This window comes from Amphibalanus amphitrite, unplaced genomic scaffold (assembly GCF_019059575.1).
Source record: "Amphibalanus amphitrite isolate SeventyFive unplaced genomic scaffold, NRLGWU_Aamphi_draft 000294F_arrow, whole genome shotgun sequence".
Lineage (NCBI taxonomy): Eukaryota > Metazoa > Arthropoda > Thecostraca > Balanomorpha > Balanidae > Amphibalanus > Amphibalanus amphitrite.
The window spans coordinates 385,330-404,035 of record NW_024881789.1 but is presented as its reverse complement, the minus strand read 5'-3'; the positions used below and the strand labels follow the sequence as shown (position 1 = coordinate 404,035).

Genomic DNA, 18,706 nt, shown 5'->3' with positions numbered 1-18,706 from the left:
GCTGGAACTTGGCCCTTTGAAACTTTGTCTTTTATGCAATGCTTGTAAGTAAAGAAAGTAAATTAAATAAAGCCAGAACTCCCTTGCATATTTTTCTAGCCTTTGTCTTTGCAGGTTAGTCGGTCGCGTTTGTTTTTCTTTGTTTATCACACCTATGCTATGCGTTTGTTGGTTGGTTCCTGGTTTCCTTGTTTGATTGGCTTTCCCAATTGATTATTTACTTTTATTGGATATCGGTGGCGCTGGCTGTCTTTGACCGGCCCGACACTTCAGACTTCTTTGTGCTCGAATCGATGAATTATTGTCCTATGTGTCAAATTATGCCTTCATGGTGCTCGAATCGATGAATTATTGTCAAATTATGTCTGTAGACGTTACCTTTCTTTGTTTATGTATTGAACACAGCCAGCCACATTGCCGGTTGCGTGGGTGGGAATAGCGGATCACCCGGTCTATCCAACCACAACCAAACAACAGAGACTGCAGAGAGCGGTCTGGGCGGCTTTCACCCGGTGCACTCACCTATTTACCTGTCGCTGGCTTCTAACCCCGGCCGGTCACCGACCCCAGTTACCGTGCCGCGCCTTCCTTCCCGGCGCGAACCCGGCAGCGGGTGCCGAAATCTCACGGCGATTTCGGGCTGCCGTAACCTCGGGCCACCTGACTCAAACGAGACCCCCGTGTCCGTGAGGGGCTCGTGATGCTCGTGTCCGTGAGAGGTTCGTGATATTCGTGTCCGTGATTCACGGGACTGTGCTTGTGGGACTGTTATGACCGTAGGCCAGTGACTCAGCCGGCGCGGGACCTTCCACGAGCGAGTTAAGCGTTTATCGACCCACAACAGTCTCTTTGTGGCTACCTCACTCGCAGACGCAACAGTTTGACGTGTGCGGTTGTGAAGTCGATAGGTCACGCCACTGTCGATATGGAGACGTCAGCACAGTCCATTTGTGAACAGGGCTGTGACACAGCGAGGTCAGGACTGAGGGGGTCTGACGCGTGGCTCCCGGGCCCGGCACGGCTATCTTTAGGTCTGTTTCGGAGCGGGCCCGGGCCCGGGTCTCCCCCGCGCCAGGCCTCACCGGTCGACTATTTATGGATACAGTCGTGGAGTTTCGGTCCGAACTGGTCCGTGACACGATAGCACGACCCGGGTCGGGTTATAGGTCAGCCGACATCGGCTTTGTGTAGAGCCCGTTGGCGTGGCCGGGCACGGCACGTCGGCAGTTGGTGCCACGGCCCTCCTTTGTATCGGAACGGCGCAGGGCAGTGGCGTGGTGACTTGGCCCAGCTATGGGTGATTGAAACGCTAAAATAACGCACGCCGGTGTCGTAAGTAGGTGTTCTATGGGGCGCTGACTGTCTTATGGCTATGCTCTTATTTCAGACAGGAGTGAGGTGAAGGTTAATTATTTGTGAAAGGTGCATGCATATCGCGGAATGCATCGCATAGTATCATGCCATGATATCCCGCGCCCCGTAGGGGGGGGGGGCCGAAACGGCCCCCCCCCCTGTCCTTTTCGGTCGATATCTCCTAAACGGCTGGAGATATCGCCACCAAACTTTCAGGACCCCTCCGGGCATCAATTTTACACATTTTGACCAAAAAATTTTCCAGAGGCTATGATAGGTTGGCCACAAATGACGTCAGAGTGACGTCATGTTCTGTCATTTTCGACCGAAAAAAGACCTTCGCGAGAAGACCTGTCAGAACTACAGCTTTGAAGATACAGAAAAACGATCAAGACATAAAAGGTGTAGAATTGACAGGGCTACAAAACTGCTATCTCGAATTTTTGAAATTTTTGAGTTTTGGCCCCCAAAAATCAAAAAAGCATTTTTTTGGATATATTCGCCAAAAAATCCAAAATTTTTTTGAGTTTCGAAAAAACCGGAATATATGTGATAGTGCCTACCGTCTTCTATCTACATACCAAATTTCAGATCGATACCTCGTTTTTTGGCCAAGTTATAGCGAAAAAACTGTTCAAAAATGATGACGTCAAATTTTCAAACTCAATTTTTGGCAATTCTAGAACTCGTAGAGCAAAACGAAGACCACCATTAGACTCCCCGTGACGAGCTGCATCGAATCGATGCCCATTTTATGCAAAAATATCAACTTTGAAATTTGACCTAATTTGACCTGACCTTGACCTGACCTTCACCAAAACGTGACCTAGGCTGGCCCCAAAGGCTGCCTAACCCACATAATCGCATTTGTCATGCAAAATGTTCGTCTTCGTTGATGCTCGACCTGACGGCCGTCGCCTCCGCCGCGGCTCCGCCGGGGGTGCGGGCTCGCCCGGTACAGCAACTTCATTCGGCCATCTTCGAGGTGTCAGCCGCCGTCCGGGCGCCGCCGCCGCCTGGGACCGCGGCCCGTGCAGGGACTTCCAGTACCTTAATCCAAGCCCACCGAGCCTCGACTAATCCCATCCAATCTGCGACATCTCCAAGCATACACTGTACCGGACATGACATACCCTTAAACCTGACTTTGACAAACTCTCAATGGACACGGCTTGGGCTCTACCTAAACATTCAAAAACTTTTGACAATGCACGGCATCGAAACGAACCCAGGGCCAACTGATAGGACAAATTTAAGAATTGTGCACATAAACATAAACAGCATTACTGTAGAAAATAAAAAAGAAGAATTGGAACAATTTATACAAACAAACAACGTGCATATCCTAGCGCTCACTGAAACGAAACTTGATAATACGATAGCAGACAGTCAATACATGTTGGAAGACTTCCACCCGCCTATAATAAAAAACAGAACGCGACATGGAGGGGGTGTGGCCCTCTATTGTCATAAATCACTACCAATACAAAGACTTACACATATTGAAATTGGGAACCAAGAGTGGGTATGGGCAAAAATCAAGATCGCTAACTTCACACTTATCATTGGTTGTATTTACCTTCCACCCCACCTACCATCGGACCGACTGCAGACATTTATCGACACGTTTACCGAAGCAGCCTGTTTAGCACAAACTCACTCACCGACAGCCGTTATAACACTGGGGGACTTTAACACGGGAAACATATACCTTGACAGGTCCTTTAATCAGCACAGTGGCATAACCTCATTTGACTACAAAATTAAGGAAACAGCTGACATGCTTAACTTTAACCAATTAATTGATGAGCCAACCAGAGTAACGTATGATGTCGCAAATTTAAGAGACCTAATCTTCACAAGCAACACGGACATAATTCAAAACAGCGGCACACTGTCATCATTTGCAAACCTTGATCATTTCCCCATTTTCACAGAACTAGACACAACAATAATCGACAATGTCGAGAAACCACCAATTGTTATTTGGGAATATAGGAAAATAAACATTGACCTCTTGACCACGACACTTACCGATACAAACTGGAATGACATAATTGAACAAGACATTGACACAGCCACCTCACAATTCATTACCAAACTACAAGACGCGGCAACAGGATCAATACCAAAAATAGTCATCAGACGAAAGCGCAAAGACAAGCCATGGATAACAAGCAACTTAAAACGCAACATTAGAAAAAGGGACAGACTCTTCAAGCTTGCAAAACAAACACAAACTGACTTCAACTGGACGAGGTGGCGATATCAGCGCAATTTAGTCACTACAATGAGCAGACAACTTAAAAACGAATTTATTAAGAATCAAGTTGAAAAACTGATCGAGCAAAGACAAAACCCGTACAAGTATCATAAAACATTACGTACCGTCATAGGCAGATCTACTGACAAAGACATCCCACCACTGCTGACACAAACCGACAACGTGATTACTGACAACATGGAAAAAGCGACACTTTTCAACGACTACTTTGCTTCTCAATCAACTTTAGACGTATCTGACGCTCATCCACTTCCAGACACGAACAGGACAAATGCAAACATTCCACAACTACAGAACTTTACAACCAGTGAACAAGAAATACTTCAAATCCTAAATTCACTAGATGCAAATAAATCGACAGGCCCAGATGGATTACCGACTCGATTTCTTAAACTTACGGCAATTCTTATTGCGAAACCCCTATCACAGTTGTTCAATAAATCACTTTCTCTCGGAGTGTATCCAACTGAGTTTAAAACAGCACATATTAAACCAATATTTAAGAACAAAGGGTCACCATCAGACATTTCAAACTACCGACCAATCAGCATCCTTTCAGTCGTATCAAAAATATTCGAAAAAGTAGTCTTTAAAAATATATATAAACATCTAACTGATCACAATCTATTAACAGATAAACAAAGCGGCTACAGAGGAGGTCACAGCACCGAATTACAGCTTCAATATCTGACACAAAATCTCTATAAATCTTTAGACGATGGTGGAGATTTTACAGCGATATACTTGGACATCAGTAAATACTTTGATAAAATTTGGCACAAAGGGTTAATTTACAAATGTGAAAACGAATTTGGACTTTCAGGAACACTTCTCAATTGGCTAAAATCATATCTATCCGACAGAATACAGATAGTTAAAATTCAAAATTCGTTCTCAGCTCCCCGTAAGATAAACGCTGGCTGCCCACAGGGATCAGTTCTCGGCCCTTTACTTGCACTTTTATACCTCAACGACCTCTCAACTCGTACAAAAAATGACATTTTATTTTTCGCCGATGATACATCACTTTACGCTTCCCATACATGCAAAACATTGAATTCCATTCAAAATTCTTTGCAACTCGACCTTGACGAAATTAAAAAATACGGACAAGAATGGGCCATCAAATTCAACGATTCCAAAACAGTACAACAAACATTTTCCCACAAACCAAACAATACATCACCAAAACTCACTTTCGGAGGACTTCCAATACCCATAACAAAAACACACAGGCACCTTGGATTGACCTTTTCTAAAGACCTAAGATTCCACGAACACATAAACGCCATCCTTATAAAAGCTAACAAATCCCTCAGTCCATTATATCCCATAGCACGATTCCTTCCCCGAAACACTCTCGACGCAATCTACAAGACGTATATTCGACCACATCTAGACTACTGCGACACTATTTACGACGGACACATTACTATTCACGACACCATGAGACTAGAGACATTCCAAAACGGGGTAGCAAGACTAATAACAGGAGCACTTTTCAGGACCTCTTCTGACAAATTACGTTATGAATTAGGATGGGACAAACTAAAAACCAGACGACAACTTCACCGACTACTACTTTACCACAAACTATCAACACCCGGACGTCAAAATTTACCCTCTTATGTCACCTCTCTTCTACCAAATTCACGACATCAAGCCACACAAAGGACGCTAAGGAACGCCGCCCACCATTCCCAGCCACATGTACGCACAACCAAACACCAACGCACATTTATAACACTCACAGGAAAACAATGGAATCAACTACCAAACTCAATTAAGCATCTTCCCTACAAAGACTTCAGAAATGAGATCAAAGAGCTCATGTGCATGAACAAACCTCCTCTTTACTACTCATACGGCACCACGACACTAAACACAATGCATACAAGAATACGACTTAATATGACGATACTAAACGAACATAAGTACAAAATACAAAAGACAGATAATCCTAAATGTTCATGTGGCAATTCCCAAGAAAACGTAACACACTTTATATTTGCATGTCCAAACTACGACCAACAAAGAGACATACTCTACAACAACCTGCGTCGCATCCTTAACTTTGACCTTAAACAAAAACCCAAATCATACCAACTTGAAGTCCCCCTGCACGGCCGCGGACTCGGTGGCGGGGGCGGTCGGCTGGTGGCTTGGCACTTCCAAAAATTTTTGCAAGAGTCAGGTAGATTTACCGGTGGATACTAAATTACCTATTCTGTTCGCTGAGCCGGGTGGGCCCGCGCCCGTCGCTGGGCACGCGTGGGGGCGGCTGGCTGCGCGAGACAATCCGAGACACGGCGGCGGCGGTAGTGGTAGTGATACTGGAGATAGTGAAGAGGTCGAGATTTGGCGCCTCGAGATAAGCCCATGGCTTTTGCGCCAACTCTCCGTGATACGTACTCGATGTACCTCATGTACTATGCCAATAAACTCCGTGTGTGTGTGTGTGTGTGTGTGTGTGTAAATGGACCATAAAACATGTATCACACGACACATTCATATTGTGACCCCCGGTGACCTGACCTCGCTGTGACCTGACCTGGGCCTCGTTTCATAAAAGGAATTACTTACGGCGTTCCGTCAATTATGCCAGATTTGGCGTATTTGATGCCAATTCGGTTTCATAAAGCCGGAGACCGGAGTAATTCACGTCATCGAAAGTACGGAGCTTCATTTACGGCAAATGCTCGATTCCGGACCAATTGATGCCATTTGGGTTTCATAAAACGACGTAATTAACGCCAAATATTTTATCAAGCTCTTGATATCAGTGGTGTAAACTACGCACAAAAATGTTGCGTGATTTTGAATTAATGTGAAGATTTGAAGCTAGTTTTTAATATATTTTATAACGTTGAGCCCGGTGAGGAAGAAAGAACAGCCAAAATGAGAAAAAGAAACTGCAAATCTTCTGTACCAGTCGCTTTTTGTGGCCACTATCGGAATTTTGTTTATTCGCCGCGCCGCGCCACTTTCGTAGTTAGGCACTTCTGCTTCTGCTGGCTTTCTGCTGTTTTTAATATATTGTTTTAATAAAGGATGGTCATCAATATAAATTTTGTTTTTTCATAAATAATTTTTAAGATCTAAATTTAACATAATTGTTTTATAATTTCTCGTAAAAAAATAAGTGTTGACATGAAATTGTAATTTGTAGGACGCTTGATAAATTACGGTAACTACGCAAATGTGCTTAGTTACGGAGGTGTAAACAATTCCAGTTGTGGCTTTGTGAAACGGCTTTATTTGCGCTCCGTAGTTTGAAAGGGTGTGAATTACGGAAAGGTGTAATTTACGGCAGAGCTTTATGAAACGAGGCCCTGGTATCAGTGACCTCAGATAGCAAAGTATGTGTTTGACGAACAATGTACCATCGATGGTTTTCAATAAATTACCAATTTACTCGCTTTCACAGCACATTTCTTGAATTGCCTGTGAACGGTGAAAATCTGACCTTTGACCTGACCTGTGACGTCATCGGTTTGACCTAGGTCAATGAAATTTGGTCACAAGGTAGTTCCCGGGTGGGGCTATCGAACGCCGTTTGAATTTTGAAAATCGGCCGGTAACTTTCCGAGATCTTAGGGGGGGGGCGAAACGGCCCCCCCCCTACGGGTGGTAGGGTCCGCCGGTAGCCCTACGGGGCGCGGGATATGCTTAACATGCAATGATTTCTTTTTTCGAATCAGCGTTCTTGAAATGTGCTGCTTCTGAGTAACTGTTTTGGAATACATAATCGGTCAGACTCGCGAGATGCGTTGCCATGTGACACTTGACAGATAGGATAGGGCTTTCCGCCTATCGGGAGGCCTGGTAGCCGAGTTTAAAGGGCCGTACTGGTGAGACATTGTGGCCGGCCTGCGTACGGCTGCTGTTGCCCCGCGCTGATAGCCGAGTCACTATCAGGTACGGACTCGTGGACTGTGAGCAGGCACTCCACTCCACTCCACTCCACTCCACTGTGGAGTGTCACGGACCACCGTAGGGCTTTACTCTCCTACCGACAGCTACACCCAGTGACACGGCGGCTGAGCTTGTGTCAACTCCACCGAACTCATTTCCCTAATTCAACTTAAAAATGCAGTCAAAGCCCTTTACCACCGCAGGCTACTCTAGCTCGACCCTTCACCGAAATCTCAAGTTCTTCCGCTGGTATTTCACAGCCACGCATTGAAGTAGGACAGTTAATTTACTGTTGCTTACAGTAACGAGCACATTTTAAAGTTGCTTTTCGAATAAAACCTAAAACATCTGCTGAATTTCAACAGGTGAGTGGATGCCCCGTTAAATTCATGAGGCCTTTTGCTGGTCGTTACTACAGTATTACGAGGCAACCGCAGTTCGCACCATTAGGTTGCGTCATATAACCAGGTCTACCGGGTTAAGCACCTACGTCACTGCAGGGTATGATATGAAATCACCCCACCTGCATGTTCTGCTGATTACAAAGTTGCATGCTGTTCCTTTAGTTCACAATATTTAACAGCGGTATAAAGGTCAGTAACATTAGCCTTGTGCAGTTTACATGATTAAGTGTTGTCACATGTAATCTGCTGCTCCCGATGTAATGAGTCTGTCCTGTCTCACCTCATTCCACTTCACTTCGCTTCACCTCACTTCACCCCACATCAGCTGGCGACACACCGCAGCCATACACGCTATTTGCGTTGACGACAATTAGCAAACACATCACGCCTTCCTTTCACACCTTTGGCAGTGCAACATTCAGTGTTCCATGTCAAGTGCAGAATGTGTGGGACACTTTCGACATAGACACAAGTCAAAGGGGTTTCATATTCATATGGTGACACGCCTGTATCTTTAGGCTCAACAGTCCTGATAATGCAACGCAGACATTGTTGACATATTCGTTGTTGCATCTATTTAGTGACACCCCGCGTGTCATAGCTGTATGTGTTTAGGTTACCTCCGGACTGACCGCCATCTGGAGCTGGCACACCTGACCCCAATCCTAGACTAAGCGGTCCGTTCTTTTGCTATCTTTGTTATTCGTTTTTCTTGCAATCATAACGTGTATCAGCTTAGTGTTCGCCACAGTTAACCGATTCTCGATCACGACATGAGCGCATGAATGTTTGGAGCATGCAGAATGTCCGTGTTTATTGCTGGTTTACGACGAGCCGATCTCGGCGGGCCACTCAGAGCCGATGCTGCCCTGTTCTCGGTACTCTGTGGGATTGGGCTCGGTGAACCGGGCTCCGGCGCTGACCGTCGTGCAGGGCGTTGACCCCGCTCGTGCCGGGCTGACCGTGGTGGTTCCAGGGTTAGGGGGTGCTCTGCGCCGTGTTGTGGCGGAGCGGAGCCCTTAACACGCTGCAGAGCGAGATTTGGTGCGCCGCTCCCAGCCCGTTTGGTGCCAGAACAGAGGCGATTCGGGGCAGGGTTACTGCGGTCAGCGTTGTACTTTGACCTTTAACCGTAACAAACCCAAGTGGGAGGCCTTAAAACCCCGCACGGTTCAGAAGTTGGTGCCAAATCTTGATCCAGGCAGAGAGTTTGAGTGTAAATAAGACGACATCTCTATGCCTTGCCCTCACTCTCCTCTGACTCAGTCAGTAACCTCATTATAAGCCATATCTCAGCCACAGGGTCCACCTCTTTCGAACACCTCTCTCGCCTCTGTGCAGCCCAGACCAGCCACACGATGCACCCAGGGACGGACAAAGACGCCACCGTGCCTGGTCGTACTGGGCCCGGGCCAAGTTCACCCCACCGACCCCCTCCGCCCTGGAGCGGTGACCTTGACTGGTGCGCCCCTCGGGACCGTGATCGAGACGGACTGCTGCCGTGATGGGACCCGGCCGGGTCAGAGGGGTACGGGGCACTGCGCATCGGTCTGCGACCGTGTTTCTTAGTTGCGGGGGGGGGGGGCGCGGGTACAAGTAACTATTTAATTGCATAAACGATTTTACCTAGCAATTAAATTGACGTAACATTTATGGTCAACGAAATTGGCAGCATCATTTCCAGTGGTTCAGAGCAGCTGTAACAGTTTGTAACCCCCAGTGGTATATCGACGTTTGTTTCTTGCCCTTTCCTGTGCTAACGGTGTGTTATTGTCCTAGGGAAGTTCGTTATTACCAGCTGTTTCGATTACCAAAACACAAGTAGTTCAAACTCGAGTGTGGAAAAGTTTGTGCCGTATCTGTCGTTTGTTGACATTGTTCGCCCCGTTCAACAACTTTTGACTATCTGAGACTTGCCCTTTGCCTAAAAATACGAGTTGCGTAACCGGAGTATGTTTTGCTAAAAAAAAAACTGCTTTAATCTGCGCCTGGATAGTCTCAGTTTTCTTTCAAGTAATTTCTGTACAGTATCTTACATACTTCCAGCTATCGCAAGGAATCTGGCTCAATTTTTTTTTTTTTATAAGCGATGTTTGTTAATGCGTTCATCGTATCTTGTTACGGCTGATGCTGCAGAGCAATAAAGTGAACTAGTTAAAAACTAGTAGGCTTTGATGTTATGCCGCTAAGTAGCCTCCAGTCTCAGTAGCCACTATTTACCTTCTGCAACATCTGAGCTACGCCACAACTAATGCCGGTCAGAAGCGCTGCTCGACTCCGTCTGCGGCGCAGATCGGTCAGTGACCACTGACCGACGGCCAACGGACCGACCCGCCGCCGGCCTTTCGATGGACCGATGCACATGACACGTGCACAGTCAAGGTCACCGAGTGCACGAGCACGGCGACCCTTGGGGATGAAGTCGATCAGCTGACGTTTCACGTAATGTCTGTTATTGATCAACTGCAATGACCCCCTGATAGTTGTGGGCCGTAGAGTTAAGCACTCATCAGTGTTTTTGTTCGGGATTAGCATACCCCCATGCTTGCTCATATATCAATCAGCACAAAGCGAACGAGGTTACTAAGCTGTGAACAAACTTATATCGCTTGAAATGGTCATCAAAGTGATAGCTTACTCGGAAAATTAGCATTGTCTTCTGTCATATTTCATTTGCGCTTCTCTCTCGCTCTGATTGAGAAACTCAAACGAGGTTTACTTGAGCAACCATAACGGCACATGTGTAAACGAATTCGGATGAATCGTTGGCCGGCCTTAGCTGTTCTTTTCTCCTTTTTCCCTTTCACCTCTGCAAGACAGTGGGGGATTTGGAGCGTCCGATCCTCTCGCAACAGTAGTACCAGTGAACCAGTTCCATCAGCCCGTGACCAACCGGTAACCGCGGCTCGATCGCCACACCACGGTTGCAGGCCTTCTTCGTCGGCGCTTCAATCGTAACCTGACCGCGTAGCCGATGCGCCCGTAAATTTCCTCTCAGTGTTTGAAATGTAATTACCTGGGAGCGTGGGACGAGATTTGATGATTTCACCAGATGAAATGAGAGGAGGAGAAACAGAGACAGGCATATTGACCTATCGGACACTCGCCCAATGCGCATCCGAGCGTTGCTTGGATCGCTATTCACAATGCACACCGTGACACTGTATTTATTGCTTACTACCCTCAGAGTCCCATATTACCTGTGTCACCTCCCTCTCTCACCGCCCTCCGCTCTCCTAGGGTTCCACTCCTGTTTACCTACTCCACATTTGAATATTTTATCGTTGATGTCTGGGGCGCTCCAGTTACTGTGTCCTCAGTCCTCCAGTCCACATACAGCCATTCTTCGCTGGTTTTTAGTACTTAAGGCTGTTAGCCACTGATCAAATTCGGTCGTCTGCGCCTTCGGCCCCGTTCGATCCAGCCTGTTCCCCGTAGCATCTCTGCCTCTCGTTCCCCTCATCCAACAGCCGACTCCCGAGAACAGTTCCACACATACACACACACGCCCCTCCCCCATACACACACGACCATGCGTTCGCCCGTTCGATCGTCCGACCCACATGAGTATATACACCCGCTTGGCGACGCTCTGAGTCACCGCTCGGGTCACGCTCAGAGAGAGGGACCGCTCCACGGAAGCTCCGACCGACGAAACGCCGGCCCCGGGCGGCTGAGTCACCTTCCGCCGATCGGCGACTGCCCAAACGGCGTCCCGGATACCCACCGGAGACCGTCGCGGCTCTGACGAAAGTGTTCCGCAATCATCTCCGGAAGGCGGCCGATTCGTCGGCGGGGATTTCTTGTTGAATTGGTGAGCAGGTTAGTCATGAAGTGGGTTAGGTTCCTGTTGGTGCAGTTACTTGGTCATTGGACTGGACAGTGGACACCTGTGCGCGATGACAAAGCTGGTGGTGACATTTCCGGCCGAAACTGGTCAAGTCACATCCTACGTACGAAACCCAACGTCGTTAGACGTTCGTTTTTGAGTTCCGTGTTCATTGCTATGCTCGGTGCTCAGTATTCGATACTCGTCACTCGGTAATCGATTATATTGGAAGGACTGTTGGGTGACCTCGCTGAGTGCCTGCGCCCTGCAGGCCGTTTGACCTCGACCCGTCGGCTCGTGCAGGCAGTCCTGTCGCAGTCTGACATGCCTGCCGCTCTGACATAGTGGTCCCGGGGACGACCTCGCTCTCCCCTCCGGCTGCGTGGCCTTGACCCGGTCTGTTGCTAACGCTAACCCCCGTCCTGACCCCACGCGGCCTTTCTCGATGACTGGCTACCTGTCATAACCCTGGCCGACCCCCTAGCCCGCTACTGTATGTCCCTTCCCCCAGTCTCACACCCACCCAACCACTGTGTAGTCCTGGGCTGCCAACATACCCTGATCCTACATACCTGTGACTCTCTGTGCCCGTGCCACCAGTCTCCCTGACCCAGTCTGATTCGGGCGGTCCAGCATCTCGTGTTTCCCCACCCCGTTTTGACCCGTTCCGTCTATTGTCTCCCTGTCTCCGTCCATTGTCTCCCTGTCTCCGTGTCCCCGCCTTCGTTCGTGAACTGTCGGCTTGCTGGCTGTCGCTAGCCGCCGGAAGAGTTGAGCCACGGCCATGGGAGTTGGACGAGGCCGGTCCAGTCACGGCCGGGCGGCAGTGTCCCTGTCCGCAGCCTGTCGCTTTTCGCTATGGTGGGAGCACAGCTGGGTCCAGAACAGGGACATAGGCACTGTCTCTGTCTGCAGTTACAGCATGTCGCCACGGTGGGAGCGCTGCGGGTTCAGAGTGGGTGGACAAGGGACAGAGGCACTGCCCCTTTGTGCAGTCACAGCTTTTCGGCATGGTGGGAGCGCTTCTGGGCTGAGGACAGGGTCAGCACAGCAGCACAATCCCTGTATGCAGTAAGAACATGTCACCATGTCCAGGGTGGCGTGGGGACTGTGTAAGACGTTTGGTGGCGTTCTGTCAGTCGACCAACTTTAGAAAGTAAAATGTTTTTCGCTGCAGGGTAATTGATGTGAAGGCTATATAGAGAACGAGTTCTGTTTTTCACGTTTCAAACAGTTTTACTAGTAAGGACGCTGTTGTTGAAGTCAATAAATTTTGACTATCACGCCATAAACGATTATGTAATATGGTGAATTCCGCTTGATCGCCCTAATATGCGAAATTCCGCGGGTTAATCTGCGATGCGTGCAGAACAAGTAATTTTCCTTGCTGTCTGATGTCGGGAGATTCTATCAATATAATCCTGCATTTGTACATCATTTTATATCTTTTATGAATTCAGTCTACGAACGCGGCGGCATTCGATGAGTTACCAAGTTTGGCGAAACACAATGATGCATCCGTCTCCGTCACCAGAGAGTGCCGCTTCGGACCGGCCGCTGGAGGTCTGGCCTGGCCGCGAAACACGCTGGAACGTCGCCGGAATCATAGGATTGAGGTCATTGGCGACCGGTACGGATGACACGGCACTTTTCCGTGTTTTATTTCGGAGAGCTGGTTTTGGGAGGTGGATTACTGTCCGCGAGACGGCCAATGGTACCTGGACCTCGAGTGCATCATGCATGCTGTGGAGTTGAATAGGGCTTCCTGGTATCAGCCGTCTTACCTCGTTGAAGTCGTGAGATAGCATCAGTGCCGGCGTTTGAAGGTCCGTGGTCCTGCCGAATCTGTCACTCGATCTGATGCCTGTCGCCGTCTGGTCCGTTTTCCGCTTACATATAGGGCCTTGTTTGACAGCTGACTGGTTTCCGAAAGATTTAACGTGCAATGTGACGGAAAGTATGTCAATGTTGTCATCCAGGTTTTATCCTAATTCAACACCCCAGTTGTTGGAAGTTCACAACTTCCCTTTTGGATATCTATGGTTTCGGTGGGCAAGACACATTCAATTTGTTTGATTTTGGTATCGGTGTTATTTTCGACTGCATTAACTCTGACAACCCGATGATTGCCCTATGCTATTTTGCAAGCGATGCGAAGTAGAGTCTAGATCAATGTGATGTAAGAATTGCGTAGGTGATTGATATTTCCAGCTGATCTGTTGTAAAAATAAGCCATTACCGCACTCCGATAACAGATCGATCGACCTCGGCTCGCTATCTGTGATTGTCGGACCGGCTTTGTGAGGGCCTCCGTTCTGTTAATGATTTGTTTTTGCTTATTATTTTCTCGTCGCACGCATTGGCTGAAGATGATTTGGTAAACGTTTGCTCCCTCATTGCCGCACAGCCAGTCCGGTTGGCCTTGTGCGTTGTAGCTCTCTATGTGATCGATATTTTCCAACCTCCCTATTTTCGCGTCTCTCTCTCTGAGTGACCCATCCGGTTTCCCTTATCCCACACCACCGGTGTGCTTGTCGTGTCATCAGCCCGGTGTGGGGTGACGATGGTCTCATCTGGGCCGGGTTTTATGGCTGCTGACGGTGCTCTCTGCCGGGGCCAGGAGCAGTTTTAGCGGCGTGCCAGAGCGTGTTTTGTTCCTCGGCGACACGTGTTCAGACACGTGCCGCTCGAATTGGTGCGTCGGCCCGCGTGCCGGCCGGCGCAGGTGCGGCATGCTCTGCCCGCAGTCGCAGTGGATGTTTTTGCGTCGTAAAATCACTCTGCTCATGTAGGATTTAGTTTTTGTCTACTGGGAGGTATCAGACTTGTGCCTGACTGTGCTGCTCACCGCCCTTGTATTGTTCCGCTCGTTCTCATTATTCTAATCTTTATCATCTCTGTTGCTCGTTCCCATCATTCGTGACCTGCGTTTACTGCCCACAAGTCCGGTGCATACCCGTTAGCTGTATGTAAAAAGCTTACCGTTTCTCGGCGTGCTGTTCGGCTGACCACGACGCGTGGCGGCTGTTCAAAGGTTTGTTTTCCACCTCTCCGTGCGGTCGAGTCAGATGTGCGCGGCGCACAATGGCCACCAGCTATCCACTTGTTATCTGGTCCCGGCGAATGGGGCCGAGGTGGTCGGCGGCGGAATCTCTATCACAGACGCACCGACCATTTGTGCACTCTGGACTCACCTTGGGGCACCGAAGCCAACACAAACACGACCTTGATTTTGCTAAGAACATTGCGCTGAAAACTGCGTGCTGATTCGGCGAGCGGTGCAGGTCAGTGGCCGTCCAAGCTGCGGGCGCCGGCGTTTCTATGTAGTTCGCTACGCTACTGTGTGTAACGGGCGGCACCTTTGTCTTGGTAAAACTCATCGGGAGAGAGTTCCAGTTTTGCCAGCATGGTGACGGCCTGGTGATATTTTCACTGTTTGGAAAGCACGGTATTGGATTTTTGGGAGGTGCTTTGTTTTATACAACTGCGCGACTGTTACTGCCAGAGCACGACTTTCTCTCGATTCTCACGTCGCTGGAAGTCGTGGTGGAGAACGCTAACGCTGCATCGTAACAAAGAAATTAAATCATGGGAACTGGGGAATGGGACTCTGGCAGCCTTTTGCTAGCAGTCGTGTTTTCTCAGCACAGAGCATGGGTCCGCTCTACCAGCCCGATTCTAAGGGCCTACGGTAACAGTTGTTTGTGCAACACCGTCGCTACCGTTTTTACTTCTTATCGCTACGTATTATTCGTTATGCGTCATCTAATCGACAACACGCAGTGTAACGCTATATCACATTATCTTTGTCAAGCTACTGCGTATTGATGTTGGATCTTTCGAGGGCAATGCTGCGTCTTGCTGTTTTACGTGATATGACGCACCGGTTGAAGTGTGGTATCTTCAGTTGTGACAGTTAGTGCAGCGTGAAAATGAAGCAGATATCATTGTTGACGGTGAGCATTATAGAATCATTTTAAAAGTCCTTCCAGTGTTAGTTGTAAAAAGCGGTAAAATCTCTGAGTTTCTGAGCTCTCCTCTGTGGCGTATTTAGCAGCCGGTACCCAGCCGCTGTAACGAACATTGAGCGGCCGGCAGTCACCTGGGCTGAACTTTCAACACGGAAGCGGCGCCGGCGTTACGGACGTGCCCCGTGATTATATACACGACTAGAGAGTGAGATTGTACCGCTGATAGGGCAGTCGGAGCGGCGAACTGGCCATCTGATTATATCGCATCTCACAGCCGCGCTGGCCCGCGGAGAGACGTCAGGGAGACTGGCGGCTGGCACAGCATCAACCCTTCATCCCTTCTCTTTTCTGGCTCGTCCTGAACCTGAGCTCTGGACCCTGATTCCCAGTTCGTTTGGCCTGCATCCTAGGCGCGTTGACCTGGAGAAAGCCGAGTCCTTTCCTGTTCCGGTGCGGCCCCGTCTTCCATTGGCACGGTTTCCGTGACGGCCATTGTGCCCGGTGTTTTGTGCCGTCACTCACGCTGCATTGTGTGTGTTCTGTTTCGGCTGCTGCCTGCCTTGTTTGTCGGTGATATAATTTGCCTGGCATTGTTGATGAATGACCAAGTGCCGTGCGGGCTGCTGACCAGTGACCATTTCCGACTATCCATTGCTCATGGTGCCGACGCCGGACGTTGACCATTGCCCATGTCCCGAGGTGGCGCTGCCGGCCCGTTCCTGCGAGCTCCGCTGGGTTCAGTGGCCCGCTTTTCGGCGCCGCGTGCGTCACACAAAGACCCCACCTCCTTCTGGTACTGCTCGGGACCCGGTTTTTAGCGCTAACTCCGGGCCGGCCCGGCGCGTCACGGCACAAGGTCAGCCGAGCGCGCCAGCACGGCCCACACTCGACCATCCACCGAATCCCAGTCTTTGTGGGACGGCCGGCGCGTGGCGACGCCAGCGCTCCTGGCGGTGACTCGCGGCGGCGCCGACTGGCCCTCGTACGCGGCTCGTCGCTCATTCAGTGAGCTTGGAGGAGACGGCGGGATAGCTAGTGACGGCTGGCGCTGATCTTGCAGACTCGAGCTGTGGACTCGAGCTGCGAACTCGAGTGGTGAACTGACGCGTGTGTAGCGTGGACAGACTAAGGTGAACTGATTGGCGCGGCGAATGAGACAGGTTCGGACAGGTGCAGTGACTGACTCGCGGCGAAGGACTAGCGGAGCGGCGGCGGACTAGCGGAGCGGCGGCGAACTCTGAGTGTGTGTGTCGCGGCGACTGACTGACGATGCTGTGTGAGCCTCTAGTAATGGTGAACTCGTTGACAGAGCGGCGCCGGGTGGCGCACGTGCCCAATGTCGGCGCGCTGCTGAAGCCCCCGGTGGCCAGCCCGGCGGCTACCCCGGCCACCTCCAGTGCCAGCCCGGCCAAAACGGTGACGCCTGCCCAGACGGCGCCCCGTGGAGGCAAGCGGCTGGCCCACACACCCACCACGGTGAGTACTCGATGGTTTCGGGTGGTTCGGGATGGGATCAGAGGCTGGGGAGCTCAGGGGTAGAAGGGGGCGGCTTGAGCACTGGTAATGTTAAGCTCCTCAGCACTAGCCTCCCCCCTCGCCTCCTGTCGTCACCGATTGTTTTGGTTTCGGTCAGCACCCTCCCCACGGGGGCCATTGTTTGGCCCCCGACGTTTGTCAAATGATGTGTTGTTTTGGTTTGGCGATGTGCTGGTAACCAATAGCGACACGTTTTGGCACGTCTCCTACGTTACAGAACGTTCACTGTTCAGTCACGTTGTCCCAAGTGTATTGTGTTGAAGCATTAGAGTTTTTTCCTGTGATTTGATCCACCTCCCTCCATTCTCCCTTACGTTTTGTTATGGTTGGTCGATACCACGTGGTGGTCTGATTGTTATCAGTGTCGTGTTTGGGTTCCGGCCGTGGCCTCTTGATTACTATTCAGTGTCCGCTGTCCACCATAGGCTAGGACTCTAGCACTGGTCGATGCGGGAGCTTAGCATACAGCACCGCCAGTGTTGTTCGACCCGCGGTGCCGCCCACCCGGCTTCTGGTACTCCGGTGCCGCCCACCGCCCCCGGCTCGGTGCCTAGTACCGCCCACCGCCCCCGCCCCTCGGTCCGTTGTACCGCCCCCCCCCCCCCCCCCCCGGTACGTACTTAGTACTACCCCGCCCCGTCCGTATATTACCCTCCCCCCTCGTCCGTAGTACCGCCCCGCCCCGCCCCGCCCCGCCCGTACTACCACCCAGCGCGCCCAGTCTCGCCGGGGTCCCGCGCTAACGGTTTGTTTTGGTTCCGTCACCATTCAGCGTGCACCACGCTCGATCCACGTGAGAGTGGCGCGCGGACGGCGAACCTGACACGATGACAGGACCATAAATGTCACCGGCGCAGGTGCAGCCAGTACGGCTGAATTGCCTTCCCCTATCATCACTCTCTTTCATCCCCGGCTTCCTGTATATTATCATAATCACGTCTCCCTCAGTTGTAACGATCCTGGTTTTGTCGAAATCGTTATATAATGTAGCTATGTATAATCCTAGCTTTAAATAATGTACCAACGTATTCACACCGGTATTGCGGCACCGCACCTACCGTATCCCAATCTCTACGGTCGGTAGATTAGCCTCCTCTCTCTATGGCACGCTGGCCTCTTGTGTAACAACGGCGGTCGGTTTCACACCGTGCTCCGTGCCCTGGGAGCTGGGGTCCCTGCAATGGGTACTACACACGGCACCGAGCAATGACGCTGACTGTGTAGAAAAGGGGCGGATGAAACTTAGCTGGTGGTGGCTGGAGGCGGGTGGTTCGCCTGAAGGGTATGATTTGGTGGGAGCGGGGTCGTGGGAAGGGTTGGTGAGTGCGAGGGGACGATAGGATACTGTAGGTTAGGGTCAGCAGACAGAGCGTAGCAGACTTTTGGGGCTGGTTTTGGTAGGCGGTTTGGCGTT

The 18,706-nt window shown here is 50.1% G+C and overlaps 1 protein-coding gene across 3 annotated transcripts in view; it reads left to right on the top strand.

Moving 5' to 3' along the window:
- LOC122387654 (RNA exonuclease 1 homolog) overlaps window positions 1-18,706 on the top strand; it is a 57,442-nt gene that overhangs the window by 22,184 nt on the left and 16,552 nt on the right. For all 3 annotated transcript variants that reach the window (XM_043378024.1, XM_043378022.1, XM_043378023.1), the window contains exon 7: window positions 17,066-17,232. In XM_043378024.1, the coding sequence (XP_043233959.1) occupies window positions 17,066-17,232 (167 nt within the window). The remainder of the gene's footprint in view (window positions 1-17,065; window positions 17,233-18,706) is intronic.